General features: G+C 39.8%; 1 protein-coding gene across 1 annotated transcript in view; it reads right to left on the reverse strand.

The window, feature by feature from the left end:
• Window positions 1-6,551: 6,551 nt before the first annotated feature.
• The window catches only part of Tinag (tubulointerstitial nephritis antigen), an 84,230-nt gene continuing 73,405 nt past the window's right edge, over window positions 6,552-17,376 (reverse strand). The window contains exon 11 of the mRNA XM_003462300.4: window positions 6,552-6,871. Coding sequence (XP_003462348.1) covers window positions 6,737-6,871 — 135 coding nt within the window. The 3' untranslated portion in view covers window positions 6,552-6,736. The remainder of the gene's footprint in view (window positions 6,872-17,376) is intronic.

Below are 17,376 nucleotides of genomic sequence, written 5' to 3' on the forward strand. Positions count from 1 at the left end.
ACTTTAAAGAAGGAAAGTCTAAGCATTGCGTGGAACCACTGTGTGTAACTGAACGTGTCAAACACCCCGAGGAACACATGTTTGGAATGAGTAAGGACAGATATCCAGCTGATGCTAAAATTCCCTGCTGGGTTCATCAGCAGCCTGCTGGTGAAATGCAGATTTTTCCACTGATAATAATACGAGATGTATCTTAAATCTCACTGTACTTTTTCCTCTTACAATCTCAGGAGACATATTTATATGGACAATACCTTGCGTCACAACTACGCCATTTGGATTATAGCAGGTGGAGGCTCCAGAGAAGGGAGGTAGATGAAGGGAGCAATAAATGCCATTTTTTATAACTAATGGGGTTCTGCAGATGCTGTCTCCGAAGGAAGGTCTTACTTTCCTGGATTTACCTGTCAATAACTTTGTAAACATTTCTATCAGACACGGTATCAAAAATAATGCATCATATTCTTAGCTGTAAACAGAGAATATTACATCTTCTCCCCTTCTTTAAATCATTCCACTCTTGATAGTTTAAGGCCGGCACTGTTTTCTTTTTCCCTGGGCTTCTCGGGGGAGGGAATGTCTGGGTGGCCTTCAGCTGCCCCTTTGCTGATATAATGCCCCCTAACGGATCGTTGCTTTCTTCTCTTGAAACATTTCAGAAACAATCATTTCTGAGATTGTGCTTTCTTTTCGTGTACTTCTTTTCCTTTGTAAATGGATGCAACCTCCATCCAAAGAGAAATAAATGCCCTGAGACAAGATCATCACAGTCTTTCTGACAGGCAGTGATGGTGACATATAGAGTCCCTAGAAAACTACACTGAAGAGGGTTGATGAAGATCTTTCCTTATACAACTTACAATATGTTCCCAAAAGGTTAGGAGAAAAACACATGCAATAGCATATATATACCGCTAAAAACATATGTATTGACCAAGAGAATAAGTTTGTTGGAGACCAGGCTGTACAGGGTTAAACTGCTGAACACAGGGACCTCTGGCTATGTCGGAAAAGAGCGCACACCTAGTCCTCTAAAGTCAAGATAATGCCCTAGCTAAGGTGGCGAAGGACAAGGGTTAGTGACCCTCCCTATTCCAGAGCAACAAAGCTTCCAACCTTAGAAATCTGACAGATCTCTTAGCTGGAAAATTTACTGCCTTTGTTCTCAGGGCCCTGATCACTCTCGTGGGCTTCAAGCTCCCACCTCTTCCTGCACCTCCTCTGAACTCTGTGGAGTAAAACGTAGGCTGTCTGGAGAAATTCTGTCTCAACTCCAGAGAGTCTTTACTCTAAGCATCTCTGTTACTAAGAGAGAGTTCTGACCTTCCTACAGGCCCCCAATCACACCACTGTTTCTTTTATTTAAACTATCTGCTGTCCACTCATTTAGGAGATTGGGGCTAGGCCAAGACCCTGAGAACTGGTACCCAAATAGTACTTGAAATATTTGGACCAGGATTTTAACCTAAACAAGTAAGTTCACTCTGAGTAGAAAAGGTTCAAGATGGAGAAGGCCTTCACAGGAAGAAACTTCTCTGCAGATGCCTAAGAAAGAAAGAAAAGGTCTTCCACAAGGAGGAAATGGTGAGTCTTCCCACTGTGAAACATTTATTCAGTTATCCAAAAATGAAACACAGCTCAAACCACAGATCAGCTTTAACATTATTACAGAGTTCACCACAAAAGTCTTTAGCCTCAGGTGTCAGGGACGCCACCCCCAGAGGCACTCAGAGCAAAACTGGCCCAATCTGAAAGGCCCAGGAAAGCTACCCTAAGAGCTCAAGGGCTCATGTGCCAACAAAAGACAACAAAAATGTTGCAAGTGGTAACCAAATATAACCCATGGTTTCCTCAGGCACCATAGATACTGATAATTGAGAGAAAGTTAGAAAAAAAAATCTTAAAAGGGCACATGATCAAGGAAAAGTTATTTCCCATGAGATTTTTTTTCAGCTTAAAATTTAGTCCACTCAGTTTTAAATCCATTATAGAGCTCACAGTCAACAGCTCCTGCTTCAGACACAGAGAAAACAAAACCACTCCCGGCGGAGGCTTCTACTCCCAAGGCAGAGACTCTGTGGGAAGAGCAGGCTTTCCAGGCACAGGAGTCTTTCCAAAGCGGTCAGTCATGGCTGCTGGAGGTGTTTGGAGAGAAACCAACTGGATCTAAAAGTCAGGAAAAAATGAACCAGCCCAACTCTATCTAGATATGTATAGATTCCTAAAGAGGCCACTGAGAGCCAGAAGTGTGAAAACAAAGAAACCACTGTGCTCCACTCCTGCTGCCGCTTCTCACGGACCCCGGGCAGGGAGGGAACAAGCCTGGTGGGCACTGGTCAGCAGCACACAGCAGAAACCAGAGTTCTGCCAAACCCAGAGCTGCACCTAGACGGGGAGCTAAGAGGAACCCAAATGCCCGCATCTCAGCTGCAGAGAAAACACACTGCACAACCTGGCTCAGGGCGTGAGGCAGACACACCTTTATTCCAACATTCATCTCCTACCTGTGCCCACTCTAGGCATCCTGGCACCAGCCCTTTCACACATATGCAGGGTCACCACTTTTACATCAACAAATCGCAGCAGCATTGGTGGTCGGCAGTGAACTATATAAGCATAGTCATAACAACCCAGGAGCCAGCTACAAACACCTTCTTCATTCACAAGTGGCAGAAAAATGGCCACAGTTCAACTGACTTTTGAAATATAAATAAAAATTACACCCAGATTCTTAGAATGAGTATTGGGGTGGCAGGCATATAGAGCTAGGCGGTGGGGCACAGGCCTGAGCCAGCACCAAACCAAAGACACCAGCAAAAGGAGAGTTACAGAGATCTTAAAAATCACCTAGAAACTGGTCAAAATACAAAAGTCAAACCCTATAAAAGTTCAGTGTCAGCCCAAAATACATTAAAAGCCTGATAATCAGATTTAAATCATGCAAAATTTTTTAATTTCAGTGATCAAGAAAACACAGCCAATAAAATATATAGTGATAAAAATCAGGTGCACACCTCTACCTACATTTGCTATTAGTTTCTAACTAGACTAAATCTCTATTTCTTTAAAGACATTTTACTGGGTTAAATCTTGTGAAAGACTTTACTGTGTTAAGTAGTCTTAACATTGTGATATGTTCACACTGGCCATCAAAAAGTTGAGTCTTCTATGGGTAAAAACATAAGATTTCTCATTAAAGGATGCTATTCATGCAATACTAAACTTAAAAACTAAAGTTTTCATGTGACTAGGACAACTTATTGCTAAGCTCATGGTATTCTAAATATATCCATGCCTTCCAGATTTACAGGTCTTCCAAGATGTAAAACTAAGGTTGTTTATGATGATAAACTTTTTCTTTCAGACTCAGACATCTGTCTTTCTCTTGTACTCCAGTGACTTGTGATAGGAGGTTCAGATAAAGCCACCATGATGTCACCAATTAAATGATAACTTTTTAACAAACTTACATGATGTGTGTGCTATATATGTGCCAGTACAGTTAGAGATGCTTAGAAATCAAACAGTCCAGACAGTGTCACATAATTATTCAATGCCATTCCATTAAAGACAACAAATTAGTGAATTTCTTATGTACTGGATATGGATGATTAGATAAAAAAGGCTATTCTAATAATAGATGGAGATTTGTGTTTGTTACAAATAACATTATGAATGTCACATTAAAGTACTATTATGGCATTTGACCTCAACTTTTCTCTGTAAAACTGTATAACTGTTGTCTGTTAACGTTCTACAGGAATTCAACTCCTAAAACATCCACTACTGACCAAAAAAATAACAGTTCTCTGGCTATACTTTACAGTTCAAAGTCCTTGATATTTAGATAAAATTATACTTAAGTTTACTGCTCCTACTGAAATAATAATGTCACTGATCTTCTCTTCTGGATGTTTAATAATGGAACTTTGTGGATCAAAACTAAAAAGATAGATAGGCTAAGCAGACACCAATATTTTGACCCTGGTCCTCTGATGTCAGTGAGGATCCAGGACATAAGAGAACCTTTTCTGCAACATTTTACAACTGAGTGAGTCCCTTGATCTCCTAAGCAGGGAGATCGTTGGACCACATGGGTCAAAAAATCTATGGTGTGTACGGTGCCTAGGAGAGCCTGGTTCCAAGGTAAACTTTGACAGACAGCAAGAGGTGAATTTTGATTAATAAAGGATTCACTTTAACTTGATTTTAAACATCAAACAAGAATGTATAGCCAAAAGATATATGAGAACAATGTCATAAATATGTTACATACAAAAAGAAATTCAAATTGCTAATCCCTTCTGACAGTTTCCACTTGTATCAGTAGCTGACCACAGTTATGGGTCATTAAAAATAAACTACAGTAAAAACCATAAAAGCTCCACAAGAATACTTGAATGCTTCAGGTAAGATCAACTGAAATTAAAAAATCTTATGACAAAATATCAGAACCCATCAGTAAGAGCTCTAGGAGCCAGTAGGTTACAATCGCTATTCTAACACCATGAAAAGTCTCTAGACTTGGCTCTTTCTCAAACCTGCTTTTCCATTTTAATGCTCATGCACTGATTATGAATGCTCTAATTTCTTCCTATATGGATAAAATTACATTTGTGGGCAATGTTTCTCTCCTAAACTATTAAGATGAAACTCTCTCTCTCTCTCTCTCTCTCTCTCTCTCTCTCTCTCTCTCTCTCTCTTGATATATACATATCAACAGAAAAATCTAAATACACAAACCGTACTGTGAAAATTAATTCTCATCAATATCTTTTGTCAATTTGCATAATATAGTAGGAAGTGGATCCAGTTAATCTCAGAGGTGTTTTTAAAAGGAACATTAGTCATTTGGCATTTTAGTGCATTACAAATTACTGCTTCAGCAGTATTTAGCATCTGAAAATGATTTTAAAGTGTCTTAATTCCCCACCACCACAGTGGTCACACTTCCCAGCCTGTCCCTCCTGTACCATCAGTGGACATCAGCCTTATGGCCAACCACAAAAACCCATATTCTTTGCCTAGGGGCCTTTTCTTGACACTGGAACTTATTTTCCCACAGTTTTATCTAGGCCAAATAATTAGGGGAACCCCAGAGCAGCCCTCAGCCAAGGAACAGCTCTTTCTGAGGTTGCACCAATCTGAGAAGTATGCTCCCCATCCCCGGAGATGAGAACTCATCACCTAGGATGGACGTAACATCGTTTTCGTGCTCCCTTTAAAACACAAGCAAATCCTCTGTGCCCATAACCTTGTCTTACGGGCTGCTTCTAGAGTAAAAAAGAAAAAAAAATCTAATAAATTATTTATCAGTCCCCAGGGAGTGTCAGGTGAGCCATGCTGATGCGCTTTCCTGGGGAAGGACAGGAGGACAGATAGACCTCTTCTGATAAAGCTTTCGTGGTCAATGCAGCAGACTCGGGCAGCGGTCAGTTTGCTCTCCACTTCCTCTCCCTTGCATCGCGTTTGACTTCTCTAATCAGGCACCGTGGACAAACAACACGCAACACCCCACACTGAAAACTAAGACGATATGGTGCCCAGAAATTCCGGCTGCGGCCATGGCCCTGCTGGGGTGCTATCATGCACTTTCACTTTCTGATGAGCTGTGCTTCCAACAATCTGCCTTTTAGACACCAGAGAATTATTAAAAGATGATATCCTTTCTCAGCAGTTATTGTGATGCTATTTTTGCTTCTCTCATCATGGAGAACTGAAATCAAAATTCAACGCAAATTAGTCCAGTTTAGTTTGTGTTTTAGTCTCAAGCAGAAAACTCTGAAATACGTGTGATAAAAGTAGTCACTCTTTCTTACCCATGGTATCATGCTGTCACTGTTTGGGTAGTGACTATCTTTCTAAACACAGTCTTATACCTAATTTTAATAGATTTTACACATAGAATTGGCTCCCTAAATCAGGGTTCAGGGGGAGCCATGACCATGACTGTACATCTGCTGTTCATCTCCACACCTTCCTTCCTTGACATCTTCACCGACACAGATCATTACATAGTACCACAAACAACAGTCATTTCCCGGCCGAGTGGCTTATCCTGTGATTGCACTGCAATCTAGGGTTAGGCAATGGAAGAAAATGTTAACTTATTACAGAGACAGCAAATCATTACGTCCACTGCTTTCGCAAAACACAGTCAAGAAAGGAATCAAGAAAGGAATATATGGTAAAAAAGGAAAGTCATAAAGATCATATTTTATGAGCTGGGGATAGTCAGGCAAGCTTGTAACTTCACTCAGGAAGCTGAGGCAGGAGGATTGTCAGTTTGAGGCCAGGTTGGTTTACAGAGAAAGACCATACACACACACACACACACACACACACACAGAGAGAGAGAGAGAGAATTGTTGAATTTCCAATTCACACTTCGTTGTCCGAAGTCCTCCTTGTCCCAGGAGAGAAACGCATCATTTTGATAAATGCTATGCACTTTTAAGAAAGGCCCTGTCACACTGTCTGAAAACAGCTGATGGAAAAGAGCACCCTATCCTAAGAGGAGAAAAAAAGGCAACCCAGGAAATTTAAAGTCATGAAGTCACTCTACTGCCCTTTATTACATTTTCATATATTCAATAATACAAGCAAGGAGTACAAGTCTTGGGTAACTACAAAACAGGTACATTTACACATAGAGTGAAGAGGCAAAGGGCCCATTCTGCAGAGAGCCTCATCCTGCTGACCTTCAGTGTAGGGGGGTAAGCATGTGACCGTAGGCTCACGGCTCCTCTGAACTTGTCAGTTGGCCCCAAGCTGCGATAATCAACTTTTCAATGTCAGATTCATTTACTCCTCGAAGAATCTTAAAATAGCCATTCTCTCCCCATGACTTGCCCCAGGAATTGGCAGCAATCTGCAGAAAAATTTAAAAATGAAACTGTTGAGTATCATATTTTGCAATTCTTATCCTGTGTATAAAAATACTGGGACCTCGTATATAGCCTTAGTTGCCTTTGATGTGCTACAGACCACAATTAGTAACCTAAACATTTTCTAAATAACAAATAGAGGAGCTATTTATGTTACATTACTATGTAAGTATGCATATGTACTGGCACTGTAATTTAACACACGCAAGTGCCTGGAGTGTTACATAAATGACAGTGCACAGGCCTGGGTTACAGATGTGGACAGCAAGCAAGACCAACCCTGTGAGGTCAGAGGTAAATCACAGATTGCTCTGTGTTCAGAGAGCCGGTGATGGGATGCAGGATGGCTGACACCGCAGCTTCGGGGAAGCATGCACAGACCACTGCGGGTACCAGAACACTGCGCCTCACCCATGTGGATGGCTAGGAAGAGACCCTGGAAGAATGATCACATGAGACACAGAAGTTGGCCAGATTAAAAGGGAAGCAAGGGGACTCCATTCAAGGGCAAACAATAAAAACACAAGAAAGGAACAGCAGGAAGCAGTGAACAGGAATAATGAAGCTGTTCTGACAGACCCGGAGGTTGAGGGCGGGCTGCTGAGCTGTGAGGCTGGGAGACAGGGGCCTGGATACAGGAACACCAAGAGCACAGGTAAAAGCAACACATCAAGCTGCTTCGGGCAGGTGAGCTAGCGGAGAAATTTACTTTCTGATTACATGGTTTGAGAGGGGACATAGATTTAAGAGCATAGAGACAAGAGGCAGGGAGGCTAACTAGCAGACTCTTGTAATAATTCTCTAGGGAGAATAGAAAAAACATTGGATAAATCTTCAGAAATTAAAATCAATAGGAATTTGAGTGTTTCCTTTCCTTTATAAGCCACATGGATGATTCGAGAATTGGGAGAGATCAGAATGACTTCCGGGTCAAAGCTGGACTGATAACTACATGGCGGAGCACAATCATTGATGGAGAGCACAGAGTACCAAGGGGTTCCTGGGGCGCATGAAGTGAGGAGGTTCTGTGGCCACCGCTCAACAGTGCAGACAAACCCAGACAATGAGAGGCTTCGCAACAGTGGTGGCCACACGGGGCTCACATTCACTCCCACCGGGGTTGTCACAGAAGATGTCTAGAGTGTGATCTACGCGGATAGAGTCACAGCAGATGGTGACACACTGAGCTCTGTTTTCCATCTTTTGAGAAAGGGCAGATCCACTCAGCTTCAGAAATCATCACCACTCAGCTTTCAGAAACAGATGATTATCATCAGCATTTCTTTTTAAGATTCTGATCTTTGCCTCCTTCATCAGCTCTGACACCTTTAGAAGCACTCTCGAATATGTGTCCAAAATTTCTAATTCAGTTTACGACTTCAAAGCTGCAGTGCAGGTTCAACAGCTGGAAATGAGACCACACTGCAGTGTGTCAGATCCTGACCACTCTGAACCGAGCTCAGTTCCAAATGCCGTGTTTTCTAGTCAGTACCACTGCATGTTTGCCAAACGCCAGAAAGTCAAATAACAATAATAGCCTAGAATAAATTACTGCAAATACAAATATTTTTAAATTCTTGAAACTATGTAGTGCTGTACCTGTTTTCATTTGGATACCTGGAGATTACCACCATGCAGAATTTCATTATTACATTTTTGGTGAATCTGGTAAGGGTATGTGAAGAATTTTCAAGACAATGCAAATTTGTGTGCTAAAGAGAGCTAGCTATAGATTTATAAAATGCTGAAAACATTGTAAAGGGTATGACTTTGTAAATTAGTGCTAATTAGTGACACCTCAGGACATCATATTTATTCATCCAGCATCTTCTTACTTATATATTGTCTATTTCCTTACCTGTTTGATTTTTTTCAAATTCCTGAATTTGTTTATGTTTAATGATTATTTTTAACTTAGGTGTTGAGATACATGTAAAGTATATTAACCTGAAAGGTGCAGTTTTATGAATGTATGCTTGTGTCTAGACCTGCATAATTACCTCCTTATATTAAGATTAAATAATTAGATTAGATCGATTAACCGCTTGTGGCACAGAAGTCCTGCATAAAAAGAAAGTCCCTCCACTTTCCAGTAAACATGCCTGCTTTTCTCCCATCATGCTCTCTTGTAATTGGTCTTTATAACAAGGTAATAATCCAGCACAGACCCTTTCGGATGTGGCTCTTTTACCTCAAAATAATGTCTCTGAAATTTATCTATGCTTTGGTATATGCAGGTATATAAGGAATTTATTCACTTCATTATTATGAATTTACATTGCATGATTATGCCATGATTTCCTTTTCTTACACTTTATTTTTCTATACAGTTAACATCTAAGCAAGTTTTTTAAAAACCAAATAATAGAGCTGGGATTTAGTTCCGTGGCATAAGTGCCTGTGTGGCAAGCTCAAGGTTACGAGTTCGATCCTCCAGTACCAAAAAGAAAGAAAGAAAGAAAAAGAAACCAAATAATATAACAAGTCTTATGATAGAAAATAGTGTTCTTAGGGCTGGGGTCCTGAGTTTGATCCCCATTTCCCCACCACCACCAAAAAAAGAAAAGAAAACAGTGTTCTAGCCAAACCCTCCATTTCTGTAGTAACTGCCCCTCCCAGGTAAGCAATGTCAGATCATTTAACTCCTTCTCCTGGCAGTAGCCTCTAATTTCTTTTTCTTTTTCTTTTGTTGTTGTTGGTGTTGTTTCTGTTGTCTTTTAGAGACAGGGTCTTGCTATATAGTTCAGGCTGACCTTGAGCTCACGGTTTAGCCCAAGCTGGTTTCAAACTCATGGTGACCTTCCTGTCTCAGCCTCCTGAGTGCTGGGATTACAGGCGTGTGCCACCAAGCGCGGCTCAGTAACCTCCAATTTCTAAATACACACATGTATTAGATATTTCCCTGCTCTCCTATTTGGAATAGTCTTTATTTACTGCCCCTTACGAAATCTGAAGATAAAGAATCATGTGTGGACATACACACTGTCTCGTCCTCTCCAAGTATTTACATCATGTCTGGGGTTAAACCAATATTCAGTGTTTACGTTGTTTTCTCTATGCAGACACTGACAAGAGAGCCCTCCAACTTCCTGTCCAATTCTCTTGATAAGCAGTGCACATCAGTACTTACCGTCCACATATCCACAGTGTGAGGCTTCTGGCTCCTCTGCACCCTGCTCACACTCGTGCTGTCGATCTCCTCTAATTTTCCAGGCTAGGGTCTGTGTGGGGATGTCTCACCGCGGTCTTCACGGCAATTCTCTGACCCCTGGTGACGCTAACTACCTGACGTACGTCATTAGCCTTTTGGATTTCTTTTTCTCTGCTGCCTATTTGAGAATGTTCTCTAATTCCAATATTTCTTTTTGTCTTTCTACATATTTGTATTCTGTATACTATTTTATATGTGAGTCCTCCTAAAATATTTTTCTAGACCTGTACATACATAGATAAATATTCTTAGTGTGACACTTTCCTTTTCTAGCTGTCCTTTCAATAATTGCTAGATTTCATTTTTTTCTTATAAATGTAATTCATTTTGCCTCTAGGTTAAAAAAAAAGCATTACTCAATTAATTAATATATTATTTCTCTACATTTTCTTTAAGAGTTTTATTATGTTGTAAAAACATTAGGCATATGGCACACCTCAACATCCTTTTGTGTATATTTTGTGTGGTCAGAGTCTGCTTTTCTGTTTGTTTCTCACACACATGCAGTACCTATGGACGGGAACTGGGCAGCTGAGCTCAGAGTCCAAGCTGGCCAGTTCCTATTTTGCTACAGTTCACAATGTGCTGGAGTTTTCTCTTTATCAAATAGGATGGAACCTCATTGTTGTTTTAATTTGTATTTCCTAAATAGCCTGGATGTTGAACATTTTTTTGATGGTGGTTTGTCAGTCTCCTACTGAGAATTTCTCTGGCTGTGTTCATTGAAGAGACTGGCCTGTGTTTCTCTTTCTGGCTGGGTTCTTTTCAGTTTAGGAATCATTATACCTTTCTTTTAAGATGCCTTTGGAAGTACTGCCTCCCTTACAATTACATTAACTTATTTGAGGAGTTTGGGCCTTAGAGCTTCTCTAAATTCTTGGAGAACTTGGCAGTGAATCTGTCAGTACCTGGGCTTTTGTTAATTTAGGGTGATTTTTTAAAATTACTTTTTCGACTTCATTGATTGATATTGGATTATTTAGGATTTTTATACGTTCTTAGTTCAGCTTCAGTAGTTCGTATCTGTAGCAACTAATCCATTTTTTTCTGAATTTTCCATTTCATTAGAATACAAGCTTTCAAAGTGGTTTCCAATGACTGGATTTTGGCAGAATGCATTGTGATTCCACCTTTTCATTTCTAACTCCATGAATTTAGAGCTTTGCTTTTCTTATCTTGGTAACAGTGGCTAAGAGTTTGTCTATTTTGCTTACTCTTTTGAAGAATAAACTTCGCATCATTAATTCTTAGTCTACTAATTCTCTATTTCATTAATTTCTGTTCCAACCTTTATAATTTGCTTCCTTATCCTAGCTTGAGAATTGGATTGTTCTTGTTTTCTGGAAACTTTAGATTCACTGTTAGATTATTTATTTGAACTTGCTCTGTTTTTCATTATGGGCATTCACCACTATAAATTTTCCTCCTAGGATTGCTTTCACTGTTTCCCACACATTCTAGTGTGCTGTACTATCATTCTGTTTGATTGTAGGAACTATCTTACTTCTTCTTTAATTTCATCCATGACCCACCAATTATTCAAACTGGTATTATATAATGTCCATGCATTTGCATAATTTCTGTGGCTTCTTTTGCCTTTGATTTTTTCATTTCGTTGCACTATTATTTTATGCAGGGGATAATCTCAATGCTTTTGTTTTACTTAAACATATTTATGGGTTAGTATTACCTATTCCATATCTTTTGGAATAAGTCTTATGTGCTGCTGAGAAGAATGTGTATTTTTGTTGTTGCTGTTAGATGGAAGTCTCGGTAGATATCTATTAAGTCACTTGTTCAAGTTCGATTCACTGAAGTTTTTGTGCTAATTTTTTTCTAGCTAATCTATTTGTGACAATAAGATGTTCCATTAAAATTGTATTGAGGTTTCATGGCTGTTAATGTTTGCTGTATGAAGTTGGGAAGGCCAGTGGCTGGTGCATATATGCTTATAATTACTATTTCTTACTGCTGAATTGTTCCTTTAACTGAGATGTAGTGACATTCTTTGTTTCTTCAGATTAGTTTTGGGCTGAAATCTACTTTGCCTGAAATTAACATTGCTACTCTTGATTTTTTCCGAGTTATTGGATGGGAGTATTACTTTCCCTTCTCTGATTTTTAATCTGTGAATTTCTTTTTAATGTTTGTATGCTGTGTATGGTTGGGTTTTGCTTCTTGATCCTTTCTGATTGGGGAATTGAGAAAATTCCCATTGCAAGTTATTACAGAAAGGTTCTAATTTATTTCTGGCATCGCACTATTTTACTGCTGCTGATTGCTTTTTGCCTTTTTGCTTAGCTGCTCATTTTGTTCATTCTTTTTGACTTCTTGTCTTCTTGGTTTCATTTTCTCGGTCTAGTATATCCTCCAGAATTTTTCATAAGGCAGGTTTGGTAGTTACAGATTTCCCAAGGTGCTTCTTCACTGAAAATACATAATATTTTCATCAATTTTGAAGAAAAAATTTGCAGGATATGTAAGTTGGCATTGGGATATGTTATCTTTTAGGCCTTCAAACACTTCATTCCAAACCTCCTGGCCTCTCAGGTTTGGATTGAGAAGTCTGATGTAATTCTAGTGAGTTTACTTTTACGTAAGATTCCTTGCTTTAATCCATTAGCTCTTAAGAGTTTGTGTGTTTGGTAGACTTCTGGTACTTTGAGTATAATATGGTATGGAGAGGTTCACTTTTGGTTATGGTAATTTGAGGTTCTATATGCCTCACTTTTCTGTATTTTTACTTTTTTTCTTGAAATTGGGAGGTTTTCTGCCATTATTTCTGTGAGTACCATTGGTGCTTTCTTCTGATTTTTAACTTAACTCACTTACTCAAAATACTCTTCTTTGTATTTGGTAGTTGTTGGATACATTTTTCATCTCGTGCTGCCATTAAGGTGCTTTGAGTAGCTAGGATTTGAAGGCATCATTGTCTTTTAGTTCCAAAATTCTGTCCTCAGTTAATTGTTTCTACTGCCAATATGTTTTTTTTAATTTCCTACATTTTTTTCTTGAAACCTTTTCATGGATTCTAATCATTTGCTGAAGTGGTCATTCATGATTTTTTGTTCAGCTCAGCTCATCTTTCTTCAGTATTTTCTGAGTGTTCCTGGATCATTCTGGGTCTTTCTTACATTATCTATTTAGTTACAGCTTCCGGGATTTCACTGAGTACCTCTGATCTGTTTTCAAACCTTCTCTGTTATCCTTTAAATAGTTTGGATGTGTGATTTAAGTTAGTCTCCTCCATTTTCCCTTGGGTGAACTTTGGAGCAAGTGAGAGTTTGTAACACATTTTATTGTCTTGTTTTCTCATGCCTTTAATGGGGTTATGTTGTTTTGTTTTTGGAGCTGAGGTTTGTGGATGCTGATTGTATAAAGACTTCTTTGCTGGTATATAGATCTCATTATTCAGTGTGGGCTTGACTGACTATATTCCTCTGCCTCTTTCCTAAGATTGGAACACCTCATTTAACTTGAGAGGGGAGGCTGCATTGTAACCCCAAAACTGAATTCCCCAGAAATGTACCTTAGTATTACCAATGTCACAAATAGAATCTGGGTGTTGGCTTCAAATAAACATCATTAATAGCAGCAATTACACAACCCTGGGCAGTAATACCAAACAAATCTGCTACAGTAGCATTGTGCAAGGATATTAATCTACCATAAGAACTAATTATGGCCAGGGATTTAACTCAGTGGCACAGCACCTGCCTGGCAAGTTCGAGGTCGTGAGTTCGATACTTGGTACCAAAACAAAACAAAACAAAAAAGAAGTAATTATGTACCACCTTTAACCTTAAAGAAGAAATCCACAACCATAGTACAGTTATAATATAAAAAGGTATTGACATAACTAATATGTACTAAATGTGACAGCTATCTAATAAAGCTTTATGGCTATGTTATTCAATATGGAGGGAATTGTTAGTGGAGAATTGTGAGGAGAAAGATTTTAAATCTTAATGTGTATGATATGAGGAGGACAGAGAAACAGTACAAAGAATCCAATTGGGGAGTAAAAGGATGTTTGTAGGATTAAGGTAACAAAATAACTGATAAGAGACAATTTTTTTAAGGAGAGAAAAACAAGACAGAAAAAAAAAATAAATGGAGAAAAACAAAAAGGTACAAGAGGAAAAAGCCAAAGAAAGGAAAAAAGAAAACACAAATAGGATGAAGAGCTAGTAAAAAGAAGAAAAACAAGACAAGCTAAAATTTCCTCAAACCCAGTAATTTAGTGAAGAAGACAGCAAAAAGGAAAAAAGAAAACCTAAAACCCACACACTCCCAAAGAAGAAGAAGGAGGAGGAGGAGGAAGAAGAAGAGGAGGAGGAAGAGGAGGAGGAGGAGGAAGAGGAAGATGAGGAGAAGAAGGAGAAGAGGAAGAAAAAGCAGAAATTACTTTGCAATTTTGAATGAGTGATTTTCCCCAGGATCTACAATGGTGGTGCAAGAACCCACAGCAAGCCGTGTCCTTGCTCACGCTGGTGGATGAGGAAGGCAGCCAGACCTCCTCTCTGTGATAGGTGTGGGCACAGCACACTGTAGGATGAGGGCTCCAAAGCCCAGACTTTGGAATCCCGGGACACGTGGGCTGGACCTGGCCTCCGGCTGTAGATGTCCTTGCTGTGTCCTTTCTGGTCAATCTCAGACCCCTCCGGGCATCTCTTCCCAGCCTACTCTCCCTGTCTCTTGCTGTTTCCTCCAGGGTCACTCACCCAGTCACTGTGAGACGGTAACGCGGTGTGAACTCTGAAGTGAAGCCACCCTGCAGCTACACTGAGTCTGGGTCCAAACCATCAACCCTTTCCTGCAGTGGCATCCTATAGCACACTGTCTGCAGAGATACAGGGGTGGACTGGAGTTTCCCACGAGGTGGGACCTTCTGAAAGACTCCCGTGGAAACAGAATCCTGTGCGGTCCCTGCCGCTCCACTGCACTGTGTGGTAACTCCCTGTACGCTCCACTGTGTTTCTCCCTGAGCCTCCTGGACCCTCAGCATTCGCTTTGTGTCTGTAGCTACAGTCTCCCTTTTCCTGCAACCCAAGGAGCCAAGGGGAAAGTGCCAGCTGCCACTTCCCTTCTCTATGTTGTGTCCTGTCTCTTCAACATCTCTGGAGCTTTTAATTTTCCCTTCAGACCCTCCCTGATATCCTGAGGAATATTTTTCCCCTTCTCCCAGGTTTTATTTTACAATGTCTGGATGCCTAATCTCAGAGGCTGAGTTGTGTCACTTACCTCTCTGACATTTTTTCCCACCCATGGACTCCATTGTTTGATGCATCCAATATCTTTGATAAAGTCTTCCCCTGCTTCTTAATGAGGCATCATAAAAATTCATTTTCCAAGACGGGAGTCACCAAACCTGTACAGTTATTCTATAAAGGACAGGGCAGGGTCTGTATTTTATCCTCATGGAGCCTCAGGCCCAGCCTGATGACATTTTCTCTGGGTGAGATGCCCAGCAGGTAAACAGAGGCTTGGAGGAGGAGGAGGCCTCAATGCTGGTGAGCTCAGCCACAAAGATTTCACTTTTTTCTTTTTTCTTTCTCCCTGTCTTAAATCCTGTAACTTGTTTTTTTTTGTTGTTGTTGTTGTTTTTTTTCCTGATGCTAACTATCAGGGAGAAGCACAGACTGGAGAGTGGAAGAACTTGGTGCATCCTGCCACGCGGGAGGAGCACGGGGAGTCACACAGTCTCTGCAGCTGAGAGGCCCTCTGCCCCGGGAAAGGGCAGCCCCTCTGCCCGCTGGACTCAGGATTGCTTGTCAAGCCTCCCTATGGGCGTTTCTGGGATCATCTGGCGTTGCTTCTCTAATGCCAACTTGCTTCCTCCCTCCCTCTTACTTGGTTCCCCTATTTTAATAATTTCGGCTGAAGCTTATCTCCACATCTTTAATGTGTGCTACACAGTCTGTAGTGACCTTTTTCAAGTCTCTGTGAGAGCCTTGCATGTGTTACTCGTCTCTAGGCATGAAGATGTTTGGGGTAATTATTTTTATTAAAACCAAGCTCTTGTGCACAAGTCTTTTTCCTGTTTTCCTGATTTGGTGACAAAGGTTGAAAGACTTATGTGCCAGAAACAAGGATTCTAATTTTGGCGAGAAATTTTGGTGTGATTAGCAAGGGTGCCTGGACTAGTCAGTGATAAAATAATAAAATAAAATAAAATAAAACAAAATAAAATAAAATAAAATAAAATAAAACAAAACAAACAAAAGGCTACGGCACCGCTCTCCATCACAGGTGGTTCTAACTCCAGGATAACAGCATGGAGGTGGGGTTCTGGTTCTGAAAATTGGGATAGTCCGCACTTCTGCATGACCATGGAGCTAGACAAACTGAGTAACTCAGACTGTCCCCAAAACATCAAGGTATGTTTAATTAACTTGGACAGATTTTAGATAGAAGGTTCTAGAAGACTGATTTTTTTTCTCCATAAGTAAATTAAAGAATAAAATAACAGGGTCTCAAAGTTCTTCTCTCTTTCCCTCGTTTGACTCTTGGTTGTAGGCTACAGTGTTGTTATAAGACTGATCTTCAGGGTCTGGGGATTTAGCTCAGTGGCTTAAGTGCCTGCCTTGCAAGTGGGTGGTCATGAGTCCGATTCCTGGTACTGATAAAAAATTTAAAAATTTTTAAAAATTAAAAATAAAGACTGATCTTCAGAGTAGGTTAAAATATTAAAGAAAGTACTATTATGACTTACATAAGAAAAAAGAGAAAAATATCTGGAAAAATTGTAGCTCGTCTATTTATAGATATAAACCACAACTACAAAAATATTACAATCAGCATGGCCAATTACATTTAATTGAATGTAATTGTTTCATGTGTTCGGTCTGTTTTCTTATCTGTTCATCTGCCTGTTCATCTAATTGGCTAACGTATCTTCAGCATCTTATTTTAAAACAAATTTTTTAGTGCAAAATTTTCTTTTCTTTTTGTTTTTCTGCTCTTGTAGACTTCTGCCTCTGTCAAGGGTCTACAAAAAGAATCAACTATACAGGCTTTATGGAATTGACAAACTCAAAGTACAGCAGGAGGGCCAACGGGTTTGAGGCTTATCTGGGACTTGCACATAAAAGCTTTAAAATTTGGCAATATAAATGTTATACATGCTTTCGCATAATATAAATGCTTCTGTGTATTAATTATCAGGTAAAAATTACCCTCCTAATGTTTAATTTAAGTGGGCTTATAAATGGTATACTGTCTCGGTTATCTTGACTAGCTATCATGTCACATGGATGAAAACATGCCACCAATTTT

The sequence above is a fragment of the Cavia porcellus genome, unplaced genomic scaffold, assembly GCF_034190915.1.
Source record: "Cavia porcellus strain 051 isolate PalLab524CR breed Dunkin Hartley unplaced genomic scaffold, mCavPor4.1 scaffold_7, whole genome shotgun sequence".
In the NCBI taxonomy this organism is placed as follows: Eukaryota; Metazoa; Chordata; class Mammalia; order Rodentia; family Caviidae; genus Cavia; species Cavia porcellus.